This window comes from Phascolarctos cinereus, unplaced genomic scaffold (genome assembly GCF_003287225.1).
Source record: "Phascolarctos cinereus isolate Bilbo 61053 unplaced genomic scaffold, phaCin_HiC Scaffold_5;HRSCAF=322, whole genome shotgun sequence".
Classification (NCBI taxonomy): domain Eukaryota; kingdom Metazoa; phylum Chordata; class Mammalia; order Diprotodontia; family Phascolarctidae; genus Phascolarctos; species Phascolarctos cinereus.
In genome coordinates, this window is record NW_027555958.1 from 386,551,177 (window position 1) to 386,578,799 (window position 27,623).

Below are 27,623 nucleotides of genomic sequence, written 5' to 3' on the forward strand. Positions count from 1 at the left end.
GAATGCCTTGTATTTTTTATAAATTTGACTTAATTCTCTATATATTTTAGAAATGAGGCCCTTATCAGAGAGACTGGTTATAAAAATTCTTTCCCAATTTTCTACCTTCCTTCTAATCTTAATTGCATTGGCTTTGTTTGTGCAAAAATGTTTCAATTTAATGTAATCAAAATTATCCATTTTGCTTTTCCTAACGTTCTCTATATCCTGCTTGGTCATGAATTCTTCTGTTCTCCATAAATCTGATAGGTAAACTATTCCTTGCTCTCCCTAGGTTGTTTTTAACTTCTGTGTATTTGTATTCCCAAGCTGTTGTTCTCTCTTTTGTTTCTTTGGTGAGGGTGCCATTGAAGATTTAAGTTTTTTCCGTTCTGTTCATTATTTTTGTTATGTAGGACATAAATTCTGCCCTCATAATTCTCATTTCTCTTTTAAACCACCACTTAGGAACAGTGTGGTGTTGTTTCATGCTCTCCTCAAATTCCATAGAGTCCTGTTTCATCAAGTATTGGATCATTTTCCTTCATTTTGTAGGATTTATTCATAAATTCCTGAACACATTTACTATATCTGGAGTTTATACTTCCTTCTATCATTACTGTTTTTCCTGTTAATTTATCTGTTTATGTTTAAGATCCTTGAGATTTTTTTTCTTCCTGTAATCTTTAGTACTTTCACCCCACCCACCCCCTCCAGTTTTCCTCATTGCTCACTTTTGACTTCCTCCCCTCAGATTGTGGTTTCTTTGGGGGGGCTATATCTTAAAATGTCTCACCCTCCTCCCATACTAGACAATTTACAAATCACCAGCCTAGGTTTCTGTCCCAAGTGACTTTTGGGTGGTCAGAACTGACTGCTGCTCAGTGCTATGCTCTTCCCTCATTCTCAGTGTAGTGCTACATAGTTCCCCACACTCACAACATCCTGTCCTGGTGACCTGCCCTACTCCCTCTATTTCTTAGTTCTCTGGTTTGGCACTGACAGTTCAGAACCTATCTTTCCTGGCACTGGCAGAAGCTGTTTTCCCCAATGTCAGCATTGGTGCTTCTAGGTTTCAGCCCCTAGCAAGCTTTTGCTCTTCAAATGGTGTGGCCAAGCTGGCTGTTGAGCCTTGAGGAAACTTCCACAACCTGGAGCCAAGGGCTCTTTCAGCCTGGAAAGAGAGACAGGTGATCAGGATATAGGAGTGGGTTTTGATGTAAACCTGTGTCAAGTCTTTGGGTCTGCTAGTGTAGCCCCACTGCTGGCAGCCTATGAGGTGGGGAAGGAGTGTTAAGTGAGTGTCAGTACCTGAATTTTGTTGTGTTTTACCTTCTTCTGGATTCTGGGTGTCCTGAAATAACTGAAATTCCTTTATCTTTGGCACATAATTTCTTATTTGTAAAGATATTAGAGGTTGTGGGAATCAGAGAAAATGTCTAGTCTGCTCTCTTGTTGCTCATATGTAATAGAATTAATCAGTAATGGACTGTTAATAAATGCTCATTGAATTAATTAATTAGTTTGTTTAAATAGGTTAGGTTGAGGCCTTCTCATTTTTATTCTTTTCTTCTAATTTGATGTTGTGACCAGTGCTCTAGTTAATATGATGACTTATTACCCATAGACAATTTATTTGAAAGTAAGTCCCACAAATAGCAAATAGTCATTTTCTGTCTATAAGAATATACTCAGTCCCATTTTGTAGGTTATATAGTATTTAACGTAACTGCTTTCTCACAGTGGCATAGTAAATAAATAGTGTTGGAGTTGGAGTCATTAAAGATCTGGGTTTAAATCTTGCCTCTGACATTTATTAGCTATATGACCATGTTCAAGTCATTTAGTCACTCTGAGTCTCAGTCTTCCTACCTATTCAAGTGAAAATACTTGAAGTACCTATATCAGGAGACTAATCCTGTCCTTTCTATTTATTGGTGACCCATAGTTGCAGTAGCTGACTCGTCCCTTAGTATTTACGTTGCTTCTTCAGCCTATTACCTAGATTAATTGTCGACCCTACAAAGGCCTCCATGGCTTCCTTACTAAGTACTTCTTTCCCCTGCCCACAGCATGAATTGTTCTCCCAGGCAGATGATCTCACTCTCAAATTCTAACCTGGTACACTAACTCCTCCTTCCACAATACCTGCCACCACCTGTGGTGTGTACCTAAATGCCTTCAAATTTATGGAAGTCATTATTGAGCTTAGAGTCCTATACTTACTGACTCCAGCCACTGTACTGTTCTCAGTGTACCCTACTTCTCTTTTCCTCATGTATTCTCCCATTGCATAAAAATGGCTCATGTCCCAGGCAAAAAACAATTCAGCAAATTGAATGTGTGTTTGCACACACCGCCATATGGATAGAGATTCAGCTCTAAATTTATCTAAATAAAACATCTTCTTCCCCCAAACTTTAGGGACAAGGAATGGTACCATATTATTAAATGTTTATTGAGTTTGGTTTTTTTTTTTTAGGAGGAAGAACTTCAAGTGAACTACATATCTGTTATCACAGAGTATATATTACAATTGAAATGTTCTGACCCAGAGAAACTTGGTAGAGTATTATAATAGTTGCCCTCAAATGAATAAAGAGTTTTAAATTTTTTAAATCATTCTTTAGCTTTTTTCTCCAGCTCTCAAAAAGATTAATTTCATTAGTTGAGACAGCTGTCTTTGTACCCAAGAAGGGGTTCTTACTTTAAATAAATATTTTAGACATGACAATTTTTCCTCCAGGCTAAAAATAAGACTTCAGTTTGTAGATTTGATGACTGTGTTACTTCAATGCCTCTGATCCTTTGCTTCATCCTTCAGCCTGGCACCTTAATACTGAATATGGTATCTTTAATACTAGCTTTTTATCCTTGTAAAAAAATCCTTTCAAAGGGGCTAGGTTGTTTTTTTTAAATCAGACTGATATTACTCATACTACTTTTAAACAAAATTACCAAATTTAATTGTTTTTTTTACCAATGGAATTCACTTATTTTGTGTTATCAGTTTTAGATTAACCAAAACTAACTATAGTAAATGGATTGTGTTTTAAATTTCATGACTGTGAATTGATGGAAATAAGAACTTTTAAACAAGGGATAGGAATAAAGTTAGGGTCTCCATGTGTGATTTCATTGATAGAAATTCATTACTAGGAACCTCTATCAATGCATGGTGGCTTTTTCTATTCAAATTATAATATTAGAGTTTGCTAGAGCACTACTGAAAGGATTAAATGACTTGACCAGGGTCACACAGCCAGTATGTATTGGATGCTGGAATTCAAAGTGAAGTCTTTCTGACTTCACAGCCATATACCTATGTACTACTTAGTGCTGCTTTTTGGATAGAAGAATTAGAATGCCTGAGAACTGTGAAGAAACATATAATTTATCTTTTAGGAGAAAGGTATAATGGAAACTGAAAATTTGCATTCCCTTCAAGTTTAACTTATATATGTAAGAAAATATTTTTACCCTCCAGGAAGTTTTATGCTAGTTTCACATTTTATATTCTTTTGCAGTTTAAGGTTTTCCATTTTAAAAGTACAATTTAAATGGCAGTTATCTATTTTCATTTGATGGTATTATTTGTTACAGACCAGCTAAAACTGAAATTTTTTTTTATTATTAATAGCATTAATTTAGCTCTTTTAAAGTTTGCAAAGTCCTTTACATTCATTATCTCGATTCTCACATCAGCTCTCTAATTGCCACTCGTATTGCTATATGAAACTTTAAAAACTGGTAACTGTTAAATGCTCTGGAATAAAAAGCAGTGTCTTTCTTTTCTGGAAGAAGAAACTATGTGGCATGTATATCATAGTAGGATATAAGGAAGCATTTTGTAATGCTTGAAAAGATACATTTTATATACTATCATATAGGTATCCTTTAGGTCATGATTATGGACTAATTCAGGATTACTTTAGACTTAAGTTACAATTTTATTGGTGCTTTTTTGGTAATCGTTTTGAAAATGTTATATATTTATTTAAATAAATCATCTTTCTCTTGATTTTTCATAAATGTTTGTTCCTGTAGCTATGTTATAGTTTTGTTGTCATGTAGCATATTCTTTTAGTTATCTACTTCGACTTCCTAGAGTTCACTTCAGAAAAAAAGAAAAATTATTCATTCAACAAATAAGCTTCTGTTAAAGTCCAGACATACTTCTGGTAACTGAGTGCTATAGAAATTAATAAGATACTGTCCTTGTCCTTAAATAATTTAATCTAATAGACTACTAGATAGGTGTTGATTAATGTCATTACTAATCTTAAAACTGGAAACTCTTTGAAAAAGCACTTGAATCAGTCTGCAATGTTTTATTTTATCCCTGTATTGCTACCATTGTTTTTATTAATGGTCATACTTGGCATTACTTACATCTAAGTGTCTTACTCTAATAATCTGCAAGCTGAAAACTGAAATTCAGTGTTCCAATTATCTATGAGTATGTTTTTGCCAAATGATGAGGGTGACCATTAATCAGGTGTCAGGTTATGTCATGTAGCAAATTCATAACTGTTCCAAAAGAGATAATGTCTTTTAGTTCAAAGACAGTTTTCTACACAGCAGTAGCTGAAGATGCGGTTATCTCTTTTACTGTGAAAAAATCCAGTGATAGTTCATGGTCAGACTAGTATAATAACTCATTTTGGAAGTGGAAAAAACTGATCTTGAATCCAAAAATGAAGGGGAAGAAGTTTAGCCAAGAAAAAATAAACAGGGAGCAATTGTATAACCATTCTTGTCCATTGTTAACTACTCCTCAGTTTATTCATTTATGACATAATTTTTAGAACTAACTTTGTAATTCACTTTGTAAATTGACAGGTGTCAGGTTGCCACCGACAGTTGTTTGCAAACAGGATGATAATATGTGACAGCCCAAATGACTAATTTCTTTTGATTCCAGTGTACTGTTTTAACAACACAAAATAGTAACTCATGCTGGAAAATGCATAATCAGTAAATAGCTTCTGAATGTTCTCTCCTTAGTTATCAACTGTTCTATTCACACTAAAATGGATGGATTATTTCTAGTAAAAGCACTATAAATGAATGCCCTTTTGAAAATTTCATATACTTTATCTTTTAAGGCAAATGATGTAATTTTAAAGGATTTCTTCTTTTGTCTTCTTTGGCAGTGTATCATTTTAAATGTGTCAATGTACCTTCATTTTCCTTTTCTTTCTAAATAATATTTAACACTTCTTTGTAAGGTTGGTTTCACTTTATTTGTATTCCCATGCCTGACTCATAGTAGGTGCTTAATTTATGTGTCTTGATTGCTGTTTGATCCTCAGCAAGTTTACTTAACTTCTGTATGCTTCAGTTTCTTCAGTTGTAAAATGGGGAAAATAGCACCTACCTGCCAGGATTGTTGTGAGGATCAAATGAGATAATAGTTGTAAAGTGGTTAGCACCATGCCTGGCACATAGTACATGCTTAATGAATTCTTATTCCCTTCCCCTCCCTTTTCTCTGTCAACTTACATCATCTTTAGGTTTTGGTTTATTAATTTGTATTGGTATGCATTTAAAACCAATTTTTAAATTCATAATTTATTATTTACGGCAGAAGCTAAAAATATTTGATTGTCTCAGTCAATCTTGTATTTAAGCATGTTTTCATTAATTATAATGATTTCTTAGTCTAAACATATGTTGTGTGATCTCTTATACTTCAAGCAAATATGTCATAAATCATTTCAGAATATGTGATATGGAATTACCAAATCAAATGTTTTTTTGGGGAAAAAAACCTTTTTTATGTCAGCAAAAGAGATTTTCAGGAACAAATAAACATTCATTGTTGGTAGACCTTTCTACATGATGAAAATAGTTGTTTCATTGCTCCTACCTCCCTAGCTGTAGATATGTAAGTATACCTGAGAATTGTGCAAATAAAAGCCTTATGCTAAAGTCAAGTAGAACTGCTATATTTGTGCAGCCATTAATTTACCTTTATGAAGAACTGCATGATAGAATGTTGGCCTTTATGTTTTCTCCTAGTTATTTTCAACTGTTTGCCATTATAGGTGTGTTTATATACTTTTTTACTTTGGTATTACAGAAGAAAAAACCAAACTGGTTTTAACATAATTGTATTTTGCATTTTTAATAAACTAAAAGGTGATTTTGTTGGCTCATTGTGGAAGCAGAATGTATTTTTTGAATAAATAATTCATTCAGCTTGGGTAAAATCATTTTTTGACCTGAACTGTAGAGATACTTTTCTATTTTTCACAGAAAGGACCTTGGTAATCTTCCTAATGAACTACCAAAATAACAGCCTAAAAACTTATGTTATGTCAAAGGAAAAAAAAATGCTCTACTCTGTAGATGTCCAAAGCAGCCTATCCCTCTCCTCATGCCCTTAGACATTTATCTCCTCAAGATAATTTGAAGTAACATTTGTAGGAATCTTAAACAAGGAAGATCATAATGTGATAAAATACAGAATTGGTTTAACATTCTGCAGTAGTCACTACTCAATCCTTGACCTCCCCCCCTCAGGAACTGAGAAGGCTTTCTTCCTGTAATCAGTATCTTAACACTGAATGCAAAAGAGGATTCTCCCTCTCCCCCTACTTATGTCTCAGTGCCAGTCACTTTCTGGAGTGGAAAAGCAATGATCTTACTTAGAGAAGATAAGTTTACCACCTTTGATCCATTTCCTGGCACCTTATACTTTGTTCTATTTACTTCCCTAAAAGAAAAAGTCTGGAAATGGTTTTAGGGTGGAGAAAATAATTGTTTCTTTTTATTTTCAGTAAAACTAAAGGGAGGTTTTTAATATGCTTCCTCAACAATTTTACAGTATGACCATATTAAAAAGTTATGTCTCACTTTCTGATATATAGATATAGATATTCTTGTATTTTAGATAGCCCCGTTGTTGTCAGTTCAATATGCATTCTTATGTACATTATAGTTATGTTTTTAAGAGCATTTTTCCGTCTCTATGAAATAACACAATGGCTACTCTTTGAATGGTTTTCATTATTAAATGATTACTTATTTTGAGGCCTATGCCATCCTTCATAAAAGTCATATTTTTATATTGATTACTTGACAATGAATGGTTGAAATATGCTTTTGCATCATAATTAATTACACATTTATCAAGCACCTACTGTGTTCTATCCCTGTGTTTGCTGCTAAATTTCTTATTATGTATGTTAATAATAGCAATAGCTTTGTATAGGCATGATACTTTACAAAGCACTCTGCTCACCACAATCCTGTGAAATAGGTCATAAACAGTATTATTCCTATTTTACAAATGAAGTTCCTGCAGTACATAAAGGCACAGTGACTTGACCAACATCATATGCCAGCTAGAGGCAGAGCTTAGATGGGGAACCCTGGGCACTTTCCATTGCCTCATATTTCTGTATTGTATAATGTTTTAATATTGTGAAATTAACAGTAAATAATGAACATGTTTTTCTGTTTCAGTTTATTGATGGTCGACTGGAAAAACTAAATGCAGGAAGAGGGTTTTCTGATGTATTTGAAGAAGAGATCACTTCAGGTGGCTTCTGTGGAGGTATAGACCAAATTAGAACAATTAACTATTTACTTAAATTATTTTATTTTTAAATGTTAACTTCTTAAAACTATTTCACAATTACTTAATGACACTAGTATTCTGAAAAGAGTATTATTTTATTTCAGCTGGTGTCTAGATTCTGTGATTTTATTAACTGTATGACAGAGCACTTAATTTTACTTCTATAAACCTTGGTTTCTGCAAATATTATATAAGAAAGAGTTATCTTGATGATTTCTATGATCCCTTTCAGCTCTAAGTTCCATGTTCTATCATCTGTTTCTTCCCAAAATATTTATTTAATTTAATTTATAATGAACTTAATTTTATGAAAAAAAGTTCTGTTAATTAACAAAATCTGTACATAATAACAATGTACAGGGCAGCTAGGTAGTGCAGTGGAGAGAGTGCTAGGCCTGGAGTCAAGAAGACTCTTCTTTGTGAGTTCAAATCTGGCCTTAGACACTTACTAGCTGTGTGACCCTGGCAAGTCATTTAATCCTGTTTGCCTCAGTTTCCTCATTAGTAAAATGAGCTGGAGAAGGAAATGGCAAACCACTGTTTGCCAAGAAAACCCCAAATGAGGTTATGAAGAGTGGGACACAACTGAAATGACTGAATAACAACAGCAATTTTATATGTCTTCTTTAATCCAGGAGTTTAGGGATTACCTATCATAAACTAGCAGTGACTCAAAGGATCCTATTTTAGCCAGTATCATATCAGTCTTCAGGGTTTTGTTTTGTTTTTTTTAATGATTTTCAGAATGTTATAGCAGGTTATAGAAGATTTATTAAGCTATACATAATAAAATACTGTTCCTTGCTCTTTTGAAAGAATTGCAGCCACAATTTAATAGAAAGTTGAATATTATCTTTGATGAGATTATATATGTAAATAGTTTAATCATCTTGAGGTAAAATGTACCACATAAATACAAGTTTCAGGATGTAATAATCACATACTTGCACAAAACTTTGTTTTCTTTATTCCCTCAGGATATTCTCTGGGCCATGAAAATGTTGTTGAAATAATGTGACCACTCAGATGGATTTGGCAAATTAATTTAAATCTTAAATGACTTTTCCCCATTACAATTAGGATATTATATTGGCAACATCGAACTTAGAGGGCAAAGTTAGTTTCCTTGACTCAGCAGTGATGAATGTAGTATCATCTTGCCTGTCTAGGCTCATGAGTAAAGATTTAGCTTCAATGGAAATTGTGTGTTAAAATGTGGCTTTTTTACTTTTCAACTCAGACAAGCTGAATATTGTCAGCTTGTGGACAAATTGCTGAAGGCATATATTCAGTATTTACATAACTGCTGTCTCATTATCGTTATGACCCGTGGGGCTAGCAGAGTGTGTGGAATTGAAAATGACATCTTGTGACAGTAATAGGGTAGAACTATGATCCTTTTTATAGTTTAATCCTGTCGATTTTATCGTTGGTCCACAGTCCTCTGTAATAGATGCTTTCACAGCGGTCACCGAAACTTTTAAATAAAATTACTATTGTTGAAAAATTAAAGTATTAACTAACATATGAATTGGGTAAATGGGTGTTTTAAGTGTAATCCAATCGAAAAGAATCTGTTTTTCTTTCTAAAAGAGAAAATAATTTTGGGACTTTTATTCAGATTCAGAAAAAAGGAAAATCTGTTCAGCAAGAAATTATTTAAGTGTGTGGGACAAAACATTTTAAATATCATGCCTAAATAATGTCTCCTCTTAAAAAGAGTCAAAACAAATTTAATTGCTATTAGAAATTTTTTTAAACCAAACAATTCAGATAATGAATTCGAGCTTCCTAGACCAATTTAATCTACAAAAATTTGAAAACAAGGGTGCTTTTTTGAGAATCCTTACTTGTAGTTCCAGAAAGTTCAAGTTTGAAAACTCTATTGGCTCTCTTATAAGAAAGAGACTATCTTCATTTAGATAAGTAAAGAGGTGATTAGAGCATTAAGCATAATAGACTTGGACAGCAGTTGATTTTATAAATTTCAGTCATTGTTTAAATGGCCATGTTAGACATGGTAGAGGTTGGTATTACAGCTCATATGCTATAAGGGAGTTAAACTTGTCTTTATGTTGACTTTTCCAAGATAAACCATTCATTTAGGAAACAAGGGAAGTAGTAGTTGGGTATCAGACAATATTCTCTGATTTCTTAGGATATTATATCTAAATTTTAAAATTCAAGCAAATTGTTTCTGGGGATACTAGTACTAGGGATATAAATATTCACTAAATGTAAAGAAATAATTAGTTTCTACTAAAGAAATTTTAGAAAATACTACAGAAGCAGCTATTTTTCCTTTTCATTACCTTTGAATATACATTCTTTCATTATTCTTCATTTAAATGCTCATTTGTCTACCAAAATGCAAATAAAAATAAAATGTAAATAAGTCTTGCTATTATGATTCTGATTGTTTTAATTCACTATTTAATATGACTGGGGAGAAGAGAACTAGATTCATGCTTAAATATAGAACTACAAAGGCAAAAGCCTCTCTTAGCAAATGTAGGGCTTCTCCTCAATTTAAAAATTGATTATTGGCCTTCTTCTTTATAAGCACTTGTCAAGTCCGCTATACACCTCTGTGTCTGATCTGGCCTTAGTTATAAATATCCTGGAGGAAAAACAACTTGGTCATATGTTAATCTCCCTCATGACTCCCAGTGTGGTGTCATATACAAGTGTAGTTTAAGATATTTATTGAATGGATTTTAGGAATGTATGAATTAAAGAACTCTTGAAAAGTAGAGATGATCAAAATTATCTCAGAGAGAAAATAATAGAATGAGGCCTCATTAGAAAGTTGGGAGTGATAAAAAAGACAGTACAGAGACCAAAGTGAAAAAACAGTGTGGCTATATAAAAGATTTGACAATACATATCACATTCAGAAAAAGTAATTGTCATATTGTACAATTGGGAACGTGTATTTTTTTCACTTAAAATTAACATTAACAGTCTTACTCTTATATCTAAGTATATTATTAGTTCTTAACTTTAGAATAAAGATATATTTTCAGTTAAATTTCATATACATTTACCTGGTTCCAGATTTCTCCATATGACATGTGATTTTTTTTCTCATTATTTTGTTTAGACTGGTGGATTTTTTTTCACATTTCATTTATTAACTAATGTGCCAAAATTTGAAGGAATGTAAGCTAATCTTAATGTTTCAATGGAATATTACTAGGCTCAAAGCTAATCTTAATGTTTCAATGGCATGTTGCTAGGCTCAAAGAACATTTACTAGTACAACTCTCATGAAATTTTTGTAAGTCATGGTTTAGGCAGACACAATTCAAGAGAAATTTATCTTTTCCTTAAACGAGAGCCAAAGATATTTTGTCCTTGAATGTGAGTACCATTTTTTGTTAAGATAAACAATGTTAAAAATGTCTACCTAATAACCTTAACAGTGTTTATAATTTTCATAATAATAAATTGTAATTATCTTAAAATAAGGATTTTGGAAGTGTTTTATTTATGCTGAAAATTATAACAATGTGTAAATGTATTAATAAATACTGTAATGCTTTTTTAAAATCTGGTTTTATCGGTAAAGAAAGTCGCTTGTAGCTGCAGACTGCTCTTAATACTAGCTACTATTAGCTAGTAGCTGTCTCTTGTCAAAATGTTAACTGAGTGGCTGGCCGTTTTTATCCCTTCCCTTTGTAATACTTTTAGAAAAGACATGTAAGAGAAACTAGATTATGAAGCCTATTGATATCTGTAACCTTAATTTGTATATAACTTTAAGTCACAGGATGTTTAGCATTCTAAGTTATCACATAGTTACCATCAACAAGCATGTACTTGTGCTTGGTAACAGCTATTTTCTCATTAATACTAAGTGCTACATGTTCATTTTAAAAGCCTTCTTTATTTAGTTTTCAAATGAATATTGTTTCTTTTTTTTCTTTCTGACACAAACTTTGGAAAGAAATATTACAGCTATACGTTTTCATTTATGTGAGGTTCATAATAAGTGGTACTGAAAGAAAGCAAAACTTTTGACCATTGCTTGAATGGAACAAAAAAATATTCTGAAATTGTTAAAAAATTATAGAATTTATTTCTATACCTCAGGGCAGGGATGGGGAACTAGGAAAACTGGGTGGAAATTGTAAAGGGGAAAATTTAGGATTCATGTCAGAAAAAAATGTATCTTAACAATCAGAGTTTTCTAAGAGTGGAATCTTAAATAGGATGTTACTTTTTAATTTATTTATTGGTAATAGATGCAATTTGAGCTATATCATGATAACACATGATAGAAAACCATCAAATAGATAGATTCTGACTAGATATAGTCTAGACATGTGGCCCTCTAGATCCTCAAGTGCAGCCCTTTGACTGAATCCAAACTTCACAGAACAAATCACCTTAATAAAAGGATTTGTTCTGTAAAACTTGGACTCAGTCAAAAGGCAACACCCAAGGACCTAGAAGGCCATATGTGGCCTCCAGGCCCACAGGTTCCCCACCCCTGACCCAGGGTATTCCATTACTACTTTCATGATACTCTAGATTAATAGAATTTGCCCATTAAAATTCTAGAAATTATGCTCTGTGATTGCTTGCATCTAGAATTTGTGGTAAAATATAATTGATGGTTTCTCCTTTTTATATTCCAGGAAACTCAAGATCTTATCAGCAATGGATGCACACAGTCAAGGTAATATATATTTACATTTTAAAATGTTTGTGGTATGTTTACAAGAAAATTAGGGATAATAAGTTCCATATATCTATGCAATTTGAAATATATAATTTCCTTTCTTTCAGAAGGATTATTTTGCAAATCAATCACTTGATCATATCTTTTGTTTCCTAATATTTATACAGATAATTTAAAATTAAGGTTTTTTTATACACAGAATAAATGCATTTTGAAAAACATATTATGTCTCTCAGTTTGGCCAAGGAATTCTCTAACTTTGTGACGCTGCATAATCTCATAAGTGTGAGTTATATGTGACAGTGAGATTTAATGGGAATTTTATCACTGCTGGCAAGCTGGTAAATGTTTTTTTGGAATTTTATCACTGCTGGCAAGCTGGTAAATGTTTTTTATAATAGTTTTCCACTAACTTAATAATGGTAGTGTTTATTTCTAGTAAATATTTAAAATATAATAAACAGCTCATTATGCTGCTTAAGTCTATGCTGATATATATGTATCATCTGTGCTGAGATATATATATATATATGTGTGTGTGTATATATATATATCATCTCATTTATAAATGAAATATAATTATAAGTTATTTATATTTCAGGTGTATGATTATTCACTATTTCATGGTCTATTTGCATTTTTAATTATGACATCTAAATCTGATTTTTTTATATGATGGGGTTTTGTTGTTGTTGTTGTTGTTGTTGTTACAGAAGGGAAGTGCGTTATTTAATACAGCAGTGACCAAAGCAACCCCTGCCGTACGGACAGCATATAAATTTGTAAGCTCTTTTCATTTCTTAAATTAAAGAAATTAATTGGTAAGTAAAAGACTGGTGGGAAAAAAAAAGCTTTTTCCAAATCAGTATTTTAAATATATTTTTACATTAACTAATAAGCAACTTAACTCTTTACTAAAATTTTTGTCACAATTGAAGTTTTTAAGCATAGAGTTTTGGAACTTAACATGACTTCATCCTGGATCGGATTTTTTTACAGATCAGGAAGAAAGTATATGTTTTATGAATTATCTAGGGTCAAAAACCAGAACCAGAACTAGAACCCAGGTTGTATTCCCATCGTGTTACATTGATTCATAATAGGTATGGTGAAACCTAATAAATTTAAGTAAGTTGTAAAATAATTTTAAGTTTTATACCATTTGAAAAAATTATCTAATAGTAATGTGTAGAAATAGGTAAACAAATAAGTTAATTCTCACATAAATTTAAAATTCAGTTAAGGCTCATTGTTATAAGAAATTACCCGTGCTTTTATTTCTGGCTCCTCCATGTGTTCTTCAGTCCAGCTACACTGGCCTTCTTGCTGTTCCTTAGACAGGATATTCCAACCCCTATTTCCGTGGCTTTACACTGGTTATCCCCTTTCCCTGGGACGATCTTCCTCCTCACCTTGGCCTCTTATAGTTTTCCTGGCCTCCTTCAAGGTTGGCTGAAATCATACCTTCTACAGGGGGCCTTTCCCAGTCCTCCCGATTGCTAATGCCTTCTCCTCTGAGATTACCTTTCATCCACTCTGTATCATATATGTATCTAGTAATTTACATATTGTGTCCTCCATTAGAATGTGAGAAAAGGAATTGTTTTTTGCTTTAAAAAAAATTCCCAGTGTTTAGTACAGTGCTTACACATAATTAAGCACTTAATAGATTTTTGTTGACTGCCTTAGAAACATTTCTAGAAGTTTCTTTACCATATGCTTATTCTTCCTTTCTAATTATAGTCATATTTTTATTTGACTCATCATATTAGCTAGAAGGAGACACTAGCTAATGACATTTTTGGAAATAAATATTTTAATACAGAAAAGGAGAGGGGAGAGAAGAGAACAAGCATTTCTACAGTGCCTACTATGTGTCAGGCACTGTGCTAAGCACTTTACAAATATCCTTATGACATACCTGCAAGGTAGGTACTGTGATTGTACCTATTATACAGTTGAGGAAACAGACAAACAGAATTTAAGTGACTTATCCAGGGTCACACAGATAGTATGTATTTAAGGCTGAATTCGAACTCAGGTCTACTGGTCTGTACTACCTAATTGCCTCAAAATCAGGAGCCCAGTTATAACGCTGCTACAATAGTCCAGGCCAGAAATTTAGAAAGAACCTGCAACTTAGGCATGGGAACTCTTTTCACCAATGTAGATACAGCCTATGATTTAATAGATATGTTTCAGAAAAATGGCTGAGGCAAATACAAGTTAAGTAATTTGTCAAGGGTCACACATGTATTAAGTGTCAGAGGCGAAAGACTCCTATTCTTCAAGTGCAGCATTTTCTCCATTATACAAGGCTGTCTGTCTCCTGGAAGTAAATTATTTCTCTGCCACAAATTACAAAACTTTAGAGAAATTATTACTAAGCTAGCATCAGTTTCATTATATAAACGTACCCAGTGAATGGCCACCCAACTTAAAGTGGGAGAACCCACTGAGATACCCCTTTGGGATAGTTTTTTGTTGTTTTGTTGCTGTTGTTGTTGTTTTGTTTTACCAATGATTTCCTTGATGTAAGGAAACTCCACTTATCAGTGTAATCTTACAGAATTACCTGAGGTACTGAAGTACCTGAGAAGTTAAGTAGCTTTCCAAATGTCACATAGCTTTTCCTCACATCAAGCCTAAATTACATTCTTTGCCACTTTAATCCAGTGTTTTTACTTCTGATGTCTACACTCAAGCAAAATAAGCTCAGTTCCATTTCTAAATGGTAGCATGACAGCCTTCAGAATACTCAAATATACCTTACAGGTTTACCTCTTCTACCCCATCTCCCACCAAACATCTCTTCATCGAGCTAAACATGCCTATTTATTTTAACGATACTTATAGGTGAAGGTATCAGGGCTTTTTACTATTCTGATTTTTCTCTACTAAATCCTTTCTAGCTTTTCAGTGTTCTTCCTCAAATGTGATATTCATAATTAACTCAAATGTAGTCTGACCAGGGAAGAGTATAGCAGGATTTGTATTTCCATAGTCCTGGATACCATATCTCACACTGCAACCTAAGGATTCTTTTTTTTTGGGGGGGGGTTCTAAATTTCATTGTTAACTTACAAGAAACTGACAATTCATTACAACCCCCTCCCAGGTCCTTTTTTCATATGAATTGCTCTCTAGCTATGTCTCAGTCTCCCTCATTTTAGACTTGTGAATTTGAACACTGTAATGATCTATTCCATAATGAGGATAGTTGGAGAAAGTGAGGTTTCCATATTAGCAGCTTTCTGCTGAAATCAGAAACCATAAGCTAAGCAAAACTACTAGGTAGAAGAAAACTTCACATAAAGTCTAAGCAATTGATAGTGAGTAAAGCAAAGTAAGGGTATATTGTACCTCAAAAAATAAATCTCACCCAACATCATCTTTGGTTTAGCATTTTTTAAAAAGTGGAGTTCATGATATTTATTTAGCAGCCACTCTTTAAAAAAAAAAACTGATTATCCACATATCTTGTAGGTTGAAAATTTACATCCTACCCTTTTGGGGCTTTGAATAACAACACGACTAAATATAGATCAAAACTTGAATAGAAGAAAGCTGAAAATAGATAAGCTGATTCTGTGATAAATTGCAAAAGAAGGGATTTTGGGGGTGATTGAGAATACATCATTGCTTTAGTAAGGAAGATTGAATGAAGGTGAATATTTAAAGTATGAAAGGAAGACAGTTAGGCCACAAGGTAGGTAACCAATTCTAGAGAATGAGAATAGCCTTGCCTCACTGAAATGGAGATCATAAGCTAAGAAAATACTATTTGAATTGGATCTATCTATATTCCCTCCTATCTGTCCATCTATACTCTTCGCTGAGTGAGGATGTGGGGGGAGAGAGTCTACTATGTGTTTTTCTTTGCCTAGTTGCTCAAATGATTTTGGGATTTTCTTTATGGGGATTTCCTCAAAAGAAGGTAAAATGATAAAGCTGCAGAAAAATTAAAAGACATTCACAGAAAGTTGCCTTCTAAGCATCCTATCTACTTTTTAAAAGTTCACGCCAGGACCTGAGGAGTTCTAATCCCTAATATTGATTCTATAGGTATTCTCTAATAAAGCGAGAGGGTAGTTTTTACTTTCTTAATTGTTTCTAATTCTATGCCTACATGGAACATATGCCCTATTCCAATAAAAAACACTAGTCAAATTCTCCACAAGCTTGTACAATCACTTCATTTCTCCTGAGATGAATTTCTTTGCCAAGTGTAAAAGAGAAACACTTTTGTGGTCATTTTAGTTGTACGTTTTTCCCAAATGACCTACCAAATGTTTTTATATTCTTTTCTCTTCCAACCACCATTTTTGGGCATCAGTTATTCTTTCCAGTTTGGGAAGTTAAGTATGTTAAATGTTGTCTTTGCTTGAAATTTATATTCAGATAGAGTAAAACTACTCACATGTTAGTCAGTCAGTCAATGAACATTTATTAAACACCTACTCTGTACTTGGCACTGTACTAAATGCTGAGGATACAAAGGGAAAGTCCTTGACCTGAAGGAGCTCACAATCTAATGAAGCATTACATAAATATACCATACATATATTAACATATTATATCTACCTTGGACAGATATATAACTTGGACTAATTGTAAGTGTTATATAACATACCTATAACTTGAGTTTACAATTCATCTACTTAATATATAATTTTCATTGTTTTCTTATGGCTCAGTCTTTGAATAGACCTAAAACAGACCCTTTTTTCATCCTCTAGGCAAAGAATCATGCTAAACAAGGAATAAAAGAAGTAAAGAGTAAACTAAAACACAGGGTATGTCATAGAGTTTGACTTTCTTCCAGCCTTGCACTTGCATTAGTTTGAAGCTTATACTTTTGCATTATATTATACATATACATTATACATTAGTTTGAAGCTTATACAAATCACATGAGATTTGTATTTTTAATGACTTTTGAAATATGCTTAGTCCTTTGTTCAATAATACATTTTTCATAACAAGCCCTCTGGCAACTATCTGTCATTCTATATGCAGTCACTGAATAATCTCTTTATTGTTTGCATGTTTTATCATTGAACAACAGAGATCTTCAAAGTTACTTTAAGGCATGTATGTTTTCATAAAGTTGATTGCCTTGATATCATAATGAAGTTTTTGATTCAAGCTGAGAGTTTAAAAGGTGAGGGTCTTTAGCTTAGAATTAACTCAGATATTTTTGCTTTATGTTGCCTTTATAGCTGGACACTGTTTTCAACTTTCCAAAGGCAGAATTAATTTTAATATATATTCTGAAAAGTTTCTCAGATTACTGTATTCTCTTGAATTTCACTCTGTTTGGAAGGGGAAACACTGTTAATAATGTTTAATATTTTTCTCTGTGATAAGAGATAAAGGTAAACAAATTATGTTTAAAATACAATTTACTTAAATTATTAAATATTTACAAGACTCATTTTGAAAAGTATTAGCTTCATGTAAAAATGAATTTCATTTTTCTACTGGAAAAACCCTATACTTTTCTTTAGCCAGTTGTATAGTATTTATATTTATTGTAGGTCCTATGTTTTCTACCCCCCCTCCTTTTTTTAGGTGAATATGTTAAATAAGTGGTAAAAGTATCTCTTTTTGTAGGAGAATGAAGAAGACTATGGATCTTGCTCTGGTTCTGTACAGTATACACCAGTTTACAAATTACACAGTGAAAAAGGTGGGAAGCTAGAGAAGCATAAACTAGTGCAGGTAAGGCTCAGAATATTTACTTAAAATAAAAAGTAACCAATTTGTCTTCATTTTTATATTATTTTCAAATTATTTATTGTTCTGTTTTTGACCAGGTAACAAATGTTTCACTTTTATATAGTGCTTCTTATGGTAAAGAAAGTGCCAGATTATATAGCATTCTATTTTCTTTATGTGTGCCTTTGTATAGGCCCACCTCTGCCTATAATTTGCTCCATCCTTACTTTTGCTTCTTATAATATGTGGCTTCCTTTAAAACTCATATAAAGCACAACTCCTATATGAGCACTTGCTGATATCCCTACTTGCTAATGCTCTCCCATTACCTTGTATATATGTTTTGTTTTTACATGGGTACATATGTTTCTCCAATTAGCAGGTAAATTTCTTGAGGGCTGAGGTTGTTTTGTATTTGTCTTTCTATCCCTACTGCCAGGCTTAGTACCCGGCACATAGTAGACATTTGATAAATGCATTTCGATTGATTGATTATACATGCTATGTTCAAAAATAAGTGTATGTGCATACACACATTTATGGAGAAAATTTTGAGAATAGGGAATATATTCTATAAAAAGACAAAATAGAAACTGTGCACTGAATCATGACCATAATGTAATCTAATAAGGATAGAAAGGGATTTTAAAATCCCTTTCCCCCCAACTTCAGTGGGTCTTAAGTTATTAGAAGTAGAGAGAATAGATTTCCTTTCAGGATGGCCTAGTCCAGAAGGCTCAAACACATAGTCTGTGATACTTCCAAGTGCCCCAAACTAGATTAAAATGTAATTGGAACATATTTAACAAAATAAATAAAAACACAGTAAAACATAGGTAATGCTCCACTTTAAAACCTAAGTATGTGACCTTCAGGAATCCTTGTGTACAGTGTAGTGGCTCCTAATTCTATTTGAATTTGATGCCACTGATACAATCTATAATATGGGTCATGGAATCCAAGACATTAGAAGAAAACTCATGCATGTTAGTAACATTATATTTCACCACCAGTTTGTTGTCTTTTAGTTCATAAGAAATAAGATAATAGTAATTAATTTTATATTTAGGATTTTAATTCAGGTGTCCCTCACTTTCCAAAATAGGTAGTATTTAGAGCTGTAAGGGACCTTAAATATTATCTAAACCAGGCTCCTTATTTTATCTGTGAGGAACCTGAGAAGATGATATTTTCTTAAGCCACACAGAAAATAAAAAACAGAGCCTTGGATTTAAATCAAGTTCTTTGGGCTCTGAATCTGGTGTTCTTTTTATACATCCTACTTCTCTTCTCTTTGAGTCATTTTTTTTTTGGAAATGTACTAGAACAAAGTATCTTTTAAAGTATCTTAGATTTAATCCATAAAATTGTATAATTTTAGAATTGTATCTTGATTGGTCATTTATTCCAAAATTCTCATTTTGCACATGAGGAAATGAGACTCAGAATATAAATGACTTGGTAAAAACCACACAGCTATCTAGTTAAGAGTAGAACCAGAACCAGAGCTCAGGTCTTCTAATGTTAAATCCAGTGTGCTTTCCTAAAAACATCAGCCCCCGGGAGAATAGGGGAAAAGGGAAACCTTGCTAGGCAGTATTTATAAAGACCTGTCTAGAGTCATACTCCCTAGATCCTGTGCTCATTGCTGCCAAATCCCTTAGGTATCTTTTCATACATTGTGTTGTCCCTTTCCCTCATGTAGATAAGTGAGAGCAGACTAGGCCAGTCTGGTGGCTCAGGTCTGAGAATGGAATAAAATGAGACATTTATAGGTTATTTATAGGTTATTCAATAACAAAAGGAAGTTTGCTTAGCCATAGCTGGAGTAGGACATTTCATATTACCTTACTAAGATCTCCATTATATTATGAGCTTCTTCAGGGCAAGACTATCTTTTTTCATATTTGTATCACCAGCACTTAGTACAGTGCCTGGCATATAGTAAGTGTTTAATAAATGTTTATTGACTAGAGCATGGAAAGGATAGAGCCTTGATTCACCTGAATGTAGCTCTCCTGTCATAGTTTTAGTTATTTTGGTAATCTTCAGTCAGAAGAATGAGGAAGAAGGTCCAGCCCTCCTGTCTTGGTTGTTTTTGTACTGAAGCAGCCAGAAAACTACAAGTCCAGATCCTTTGTCCCCTGAACCAATTGAATCTTAAAGACAGTTTCAATACCTTTTAAGGAAAAACTACCCTAATCTGCATGGGCTTTGGAATGTTGTTTCCACCACTCCTCCCCCAAGTACCCTGGGCCACCCTAATCTTCAGACTGCTCTGAGGGGAAAGAATATTTAAGAAAGGTAAGGTGGATATAAGATACTTAGGGCACAATGTAAGGTCAGGTAGGTGGCACAGTGGATAGAGTATCGGGAATAAAGTCAGGAAGATTCATCTTTGTGAGTTCAAATCTGGCCTCAGACCCTTACTAGTTGTGTGACACTTAACCCTGTTTGTCTCAGTTTCCTCATCTGTGCCAGGCACTGTGCTAAATGCTTTATCATTATTATCTCATTTGATCCTCACAACAACCCTGGCAAGTAGGAGCTGTTATTATCTCCACTTTATAGATGAGGAAACTGAGCCAGGCAGCGACAAAATGACTTCCCCAGCTAGTAAGCATCTGAGGCTGGATTTGAGCTGAGGTCTTCCTGATTCCAGGCCCAATGCTCTGTACATTGTATCGTTTGTTCTCTGATTTATCTGTTCTATGAATCTAGATTTTATGTGCATTGGATTTGATTAAAGTAAGGTAGACCTGTAGTGGATGGATCTATGTGATATACCAAGTCCTTCAAATAAATAAGTTATTGAGTACACAAATATGAACTTCCTCAAGGACAGGAACCATTTCAGTTTTGCTTTTGTATTGGCAGTGCGTACCAAACTGCCTGGCACACAGTATGTGCTTATTAAATCCTTGTTAAATTGTTGGTCACACTCCTAGATCTCTCCCACAGTCTTTCTGTATGTAAGGTCCATCTTGTCTCCATTAAGGTGCTCCCATTCTTAAAATCTAATCTAGCCAATAGCTCAGTAATGTTCAGATTCTTTAACTGTCTGGCCAATGTGGTGGATGTTCTAATAAAAATAAAAAATGAACTGTTGTTGAATAGTATTTACTAACTGATAACTTAGGAATATGATTTTAATTCATTTCTGTGGTTGATCATGTCACTATCAGAATATCATATCTACTTTTAGGGCCTTGGATACTCTAACTTTCTATAATAAGTGTCTTGTTTTAATTTATGGTATCTGTGTATATTAATTTTCAAATGCCATTTGGATTGTATTCATTCTCTGCAATATGATTAACAAGTTTTCAGTTATTTCTTTTAACAAGGCCACTTAAATGTGGAAAAGAAATGTTCTTTGTAATCCCCAAAGGAGTCTAAAATGAAAAGTAAGAATTAAATGCAGAGAAATGTGTTAGAAATGGCAAAGAAGTAAAAAAAATATACTGCTGTGTCACTAAAATATCATATACTTATTATCTTCTTATCTCACATTTTTATAACAGTGTAAATGTAAAAGCAGATTACTGATTTATGTCTTCTAGTAAGCCCTGCTTTTAAAAAGTGCTATGATGAAGAAAACAAAATGAGGTTACATAACACACTGCAAATTATTTTCTTATATCTAGTCTGAATCTATTTGATGGTTTTCTATTACATGTTATCAAGATATAGCTCAAATTGCATCTATGACTAATAAATAAATTAAAAAGTAACATCCTATTTAAGATTCCACTCTTAGAAAGCTCTGATTATTAAGATATTTTTTCTGACATGAATCCTAAATTTTCCCCTTTACAACTTCCACCCAGTTTTCCTAGCTCTGACCCCAGATTCCCAAAATAAGTCTAATCCTTCTAGTACATGACAGCTTTTCAACGATTTGTGTAATTCTCGTGATCCCTGAGTCTCTTCAACAAGCCAAAGAACCCTACTTCCATAAGGTATGGACTTGAGGTCCATCAAGTTGCCAGGACAGCTACATTTTAAGAGTGCGAGCCCTCTCGCCCCTATTTCCTTAAAGTTCACATGAAGACCTAGACTTCAGTCACATGAGTTACCAGAGATAAATTATATCTACTAAATACCTGGGTAATCTTGAAAGCAGCAATGAAATTGAAGACACATTCTGAGGAACATGGCTCTGATTATAGATGGTGAATTAACTGTCACAAAGTAGATTGAGAGGAAGATTATGATAGCATTAGGAAAAGAACAATATCTTTTCCTCCTTCCCTCAGGAGGCCTCTGTTGTTCCCAAACCTTAGCTGACTTAAATTGTTAGATATTGAGTTTACTAAAAATACTAAATATTGAGCAGGCCAGTGGCAGATTCTAGGCTAAGTATGTCAGGACTATTTATGCATTACTTTAATGTCTGACTATTGAAAGATGAGAGCTTAGCATTCTTTATTTTGTCTATCCTATGAAATTAAAAGTTGGTCTATTTCCCTTTCTTTCTTTTTTAATGAGGCAATCTGGGTTAAGCGACTTGCCCAGGGTTGCACAGCTAGTGAGTGTCAAGTGTCTTGAGGCCACACTTGAACTCAGGTCCTTCTGACTCCAAGGCCAGAGCTCTATACACTGCACCACCAAAAATGTGTTTTTTTAGAACAAGTATATTCTTTAGTATTATAAATTTGAGACTCTGGTCTCATTTTCCTTATATGAATATGACTGAATTAAGAGAATAGTATTACCTTGTAATAAATGGTGAATGGATGAATACACCAATCTCACTACAATGTTATCCTTAAGTTCCATGTTGTAGATGCCACCATTAGGAACTTTTGGTAACTAAACTTGCTAAAGAAAATCAGGAGTGGGGAAGGCCACATGTGTCCCTCTAGGTCCTCAGATATTCTGTGAAGTTGGATTCAGTCAGAAGGCTGCACTTGAAGACCTAGAGGGCAACATATGGTCTCGAGGCCACAGGTTCCCCACCCCTGGTCTAAATCCTAAGTCTGAGAGCAGGATGGGACCTTAGAAATTATGTAGCATAGTGGTATCAAATTCAAATTGAAATAAGGGCCACTAATTTGTATATAGGAATCCTTGCAGGCCACATATTGACTTAGTTTTAAAATGTAATATTATCTGTTTTATTGTATTTTTATTTATTTTGTTAAATATTTCTTAATAACATTTTAACCTGGATTGGCCACATTTGGGAATGTTATGGTTCTCATGCAGGTCATATGTTTGATGTCTGATCTAGGCCAGCCCTTTTATTATGGCAGTGAGTAAAATAAGTTGTGGAGAGATTGACTTGTTCAAGTTCACTTGGTCAGTAAAAAGCAGAGTAATGTTTAATTCAGGCACTGTCAATCCAAATCCAGCTCTCTTTGCTCTATACTAGACATGCCTTTTAGAGTTTTCCATACATACTGTAATTAATACACATAATAGTATGATATTATTATTACTAGATTTTAATAAGATGCACATTGGGCCACCCTTTGAGTACAGAGACAGAGAAAATCTCAGGTGTGCTCTCCTCACAACTTTTAATATTTTAAATTCGGATCAAATCAGGAAGAGTCATAAAGAGGAGCTGTTCAGTTGTTTCAGTCATGTCTGACTCTTTATGACTCCATTTGGGGTTTTCTTTGGAAGGATACTGGAGTGGTTTGTCATTTCATTCTCCAGCTTATTTTACAGATGAAGAAACTAAGGCAAACAGTGTTAAGTGACTTGCCCAGGGTCACATAGCTAGTGTCTGAGGCCAGATTTGAACTTGGGAAGAGTCTTCCTAACTCCAGGCCTGACACTGTATTCACTATGATACTTAGCTGCCCTTGAGAGAAGGAGTAAAGTCTAGCTATCTATGTGTGTCAAGTGGGGTAGGAGTGTGGGAAGTCTTGAGAGACCAGTTAACTCTCCCCTCTTCTACATTTCCCTGTTCTTGTGTGCTTTCTGTAAGGGAAGCCAAGAGATCTCAGCAGCTCTGTAGCGGCTCATTGTTTGGGCACATCACTTCATCTCTCTGGGCCTGTTTTCTTACCTGGAACTTGATCGTTTCTGAGTCTGTGAGAATTGACATTCTACTCCAGTAGTTCATCATGGAGATGGCTCAAATGCTTCAAGGTTTTGCCAATGGAATATAAAAACTCTGATTTAAAGGCTTCAAGTATAGACCCAACCACAGACTGTCTGTATTCATTCAGATAAGTGTAAATACATTGAAAGGCTCTTCACTGGAAAGATGATCACCAAGTAATGACTTAGTTCATCATAGCACTACAAAGTCTGCCTGCCAAGACATCAAGAGTTTGCCATCTGCATTAATGGTGGGGATTTCCACACTGGTGAAAGCAAAGATTTTCTAAATACTGAAATACTTTATAAGCCATACTATAATATGTATTTTTTTGGTTAATGACATATTTTTACTCAAAGAAATAAACTTAACCTGCTTCATCCATATGTATAGCTTATGTGACCAGTTATTTAAGAAGTGTGTTCAGAGTCAATATAACTTAACAACATTTCTTTGAGGTTTGTTAATGGAATAATTTTTGTTTATATTTTAGAAAATCTAAAGTATGATCATTTGAAACCATAAAAGTATTTTAAAGCTAAAAATGAGTTTTGAAAATTTTTATAAATTTAGTAGTGTAAAATATCCCAAAACAACTAAATGTGTCTTATGTCAAAGTTCTCTTTTATTACTGGCTTATCTGTAGAACAGAATGTGAATATACATTCCACTCCAACAAATAGTAATTTGTGTGCTGGTCTGCTAATTAGTACAGTTATTTTCCATTTTGTTGATGAGGCTTAAATAAATGTCAAGGGGACAGCCATGAAGATTTCCCAATTAGGCTTCACATTTGTAAAACCCAGCCCTTTTCCCTTTCTTGCAAAGATGACAGTTCCAACTGTAGCCCCAGCCTAACAGGACTCCAGGGAAAGGATCTTCTACTTTTATTGAAAATAGGGCCATTTGAGCCCAGTGAGAGTATTGCCACTGGTTTTAGTATAGAATAGTTTTTAACAGTTAATATTTACTAATATACCTACTTCTTTCATAAATTTGTTTAAAAAAAACCTGCTCTAGATGTTTAGAAATGAACAGTGAATTGAAACAAATCAACATATATAACAAATCTGTGAAACCTAATCTAAAGGTAATTTTTCTGTTATGTGAAATGTTTTGAGTATATTTACTTTTTAATTTGCACTTGGAAAATGTATTTTCTGCAAAGGAAATTCCCTCTTATTATGTATACAATTAATTTGAAACCAATATTGCCTACTCTTCCTTAGGTTAGCTCTTGTGTATATGTATGTATATGTGTGTGTGTATATATGTATGTATAAGAAGAGCATGTTAATGTGAGTAAGCAAGGGAGCTTAACTGAACTGCAAATCAACATTAACAGATGGATTGCCCTAAGCAAGGGAAAACCACAGCAAAATTTAGTGAAAGTAAAGGGTTGAAGCTTTTTATTGTTAAGCCTTATTAAAACCTTGACATGTACATTGCTGTTAACTGTTTCATTTCTTGGACTAATAAAAATTCACCCAGTTTTTTTTATCTTCCCAATGAACTGAATATGCAAAACCAATATAAGAAATTATGGATGGTAGAGTATGCCCTCTTTCATTATATGATAAACATAAAAACATGTTATAAACCAGCAGTTTGTGTCATACACATAAATATTTATGTTTATAAGAAGGAAAAGTATATAAAAATTAAAGTAAATTAAGATAACATTATTTTAGTGAACTAGTAATAATTCCATTTTACTTTTTTTCCCCATTCTAACCATAGACTGTAGCTTTCTATTTCAAGATATGAACAAATGGAACAATCCATTTAATGCTGTTTTGCTTAGCTCAAAACATACACCCATACATATATATATATATACATATATATATATGCATATATGTACAAACTTCCACTTAACCGAGGCAAATCCAACAAAATGCATCTTTTTATCATAAAGTGGAATTTTTATTATTTTTCCATGTAAAACCATTACACAGAGTAATAGTGTAGTAACTTAACAAATCATTGTAATGGGTAGTCTAAGTATAGCATAATATCTATGAATTTGTTTTATAATCTAGTGATGTACCTTTTTCTCCAAAGAGATATGAGTAATTACCTCTAGGTAACCACTTTTAGGAAGGTGTTAGTGAGGTATGTTTTAAAGATACATCTTGGTTGTGAGTGGATATTTGCAAGGAATCCAAGAAACAAATTAAGCAAGAAAACTGAACAAATGCACTCACTTTCATGGTATATAAGAATATCCCATTTTAAGATGCTATACAGGAAATGTTTCTGTGAATATAGTATAGATTGTCTAAATCTCCCTGTTTTAGGAGTTGTAGTAAGTAAGAGAAAAATTGAAATATGTGTCTATTTTTAGTGCTTATTATATAATTTTCTTAGGAATTTCAGTATATTATTGAAATAAAATGAATAGAGAGAAGGATATTTGCTAAGGAGATAAAGCAGCTGTCAGAAAAGGCCGCTGTGTATTTGTGTTCTTTTGAGAAATACTTCTCATAGGAGAGTATTTTCCATTCATTTAGTCAAGATTAAGTATATTTAGTCATTATCTGTAGAGAAAGCTACTCTGATCCAGAAGAAGGTGGGTGGGTCCCAAGTACTAAAGCAGAGCCAGGGTCAAAGAGGACAAAGGGAAGAGGAGAAGATAATTAGAAAGTGGAATGTTGAATATAAATATTGTATAGGAGTAAAACTAGCTTATATCAGTCTTTGCTGATTTCAGAAGCATAAATTGTCAGTGTTTTGTTTAATTTGGCTATGTACTGAGGAACTACTGTTATGACTAAAATGTTAGCCTAATGTGATATGGAAATCCAGTGAAGAGCTTGAAAGAATTTTTCATAAAGCAAAATGAATGATATAATATTGAATGACACATGTCATTTCCACTAATGTAAACATGAACCTAGTATAGTTCATTAGTAGTCCTAAAACAGGGAGCATTTTAGCATGCAAGTTGATGCTTTCATAAAGTATATTTTCAGTATATCTTAAACAAGTTCTGATTCTAAAAAAAGTGTTTTTGGTCTTAGTTTGAAGAATATGGGCAGCAAAATGTTAGCATTTTATCTTTCTTGAAGGCAAGTTGTTTTGTCTCTGTTGTTCAGATATCTCTATTCTCAAATGTTGAATTTTCTTTTAATTGGAAAAAAAATAGTGTGCAAAAAATTCACCTTGTAGATTACGAGACTGCCCTCTGGTGGGCATTATATTAAACTTGTTTTATATGAAAGATCACAGCAAAATTTAAACACCTTTTGAAATAAAATCTTTTAGAAACAAAGTGGAATAAACAGTTGAATAGTTATATTGCCATAAAATTTTTTCAGGAACATTGTTCAGTCAAAATGATATTCAAAATTAATTTCATTTTATGTTATATAGGAAGACTGGCTAAATGATAGTGCCACTATCTGAGATTCTGACATCAGAAGGAACAAGTTAGAGGAAAATATAATATAATGGGTTTTGTGAGAATTAATTTGTAGTTGGTACCCATGCAGTTCTTGTATTACACTGGTGATGCCAGAACAAAAGTGGATAACTAGTCATTGGTACTCATATAAATAAGGTAAAAGAGCACAAACTACTTTGAATTT

The 27,623-nt window shown here is 33.3% G+C and overlaps 1 protein-coding gene across 1 annotated transcript in view; it reads left to right on the forward strand.

Annotated features, from left to right (window-relative positions):
- Positions 1-27,623, forward strand: part of DENND1B (DENN domain containing 1B) — a 378,678-nt gene that overhangs the window by 332,922 nt on the left and 18,133 nt on the right. The window contains 5 exon segments of the mRNA XM_020971720.2: positions 7,453-7,543; positions 12,211-12,251; positions 12,968-13,036; positions 16,994-17,050; positions 17,871-17,978. Coding sequence (XP_020827379.1) covers positions 7,453-7,543; positions 12,211-12,251; positions 12,968-13,036; positions 16,994-17,050; positions 17,871-17,978 — 366 coding nt within the window.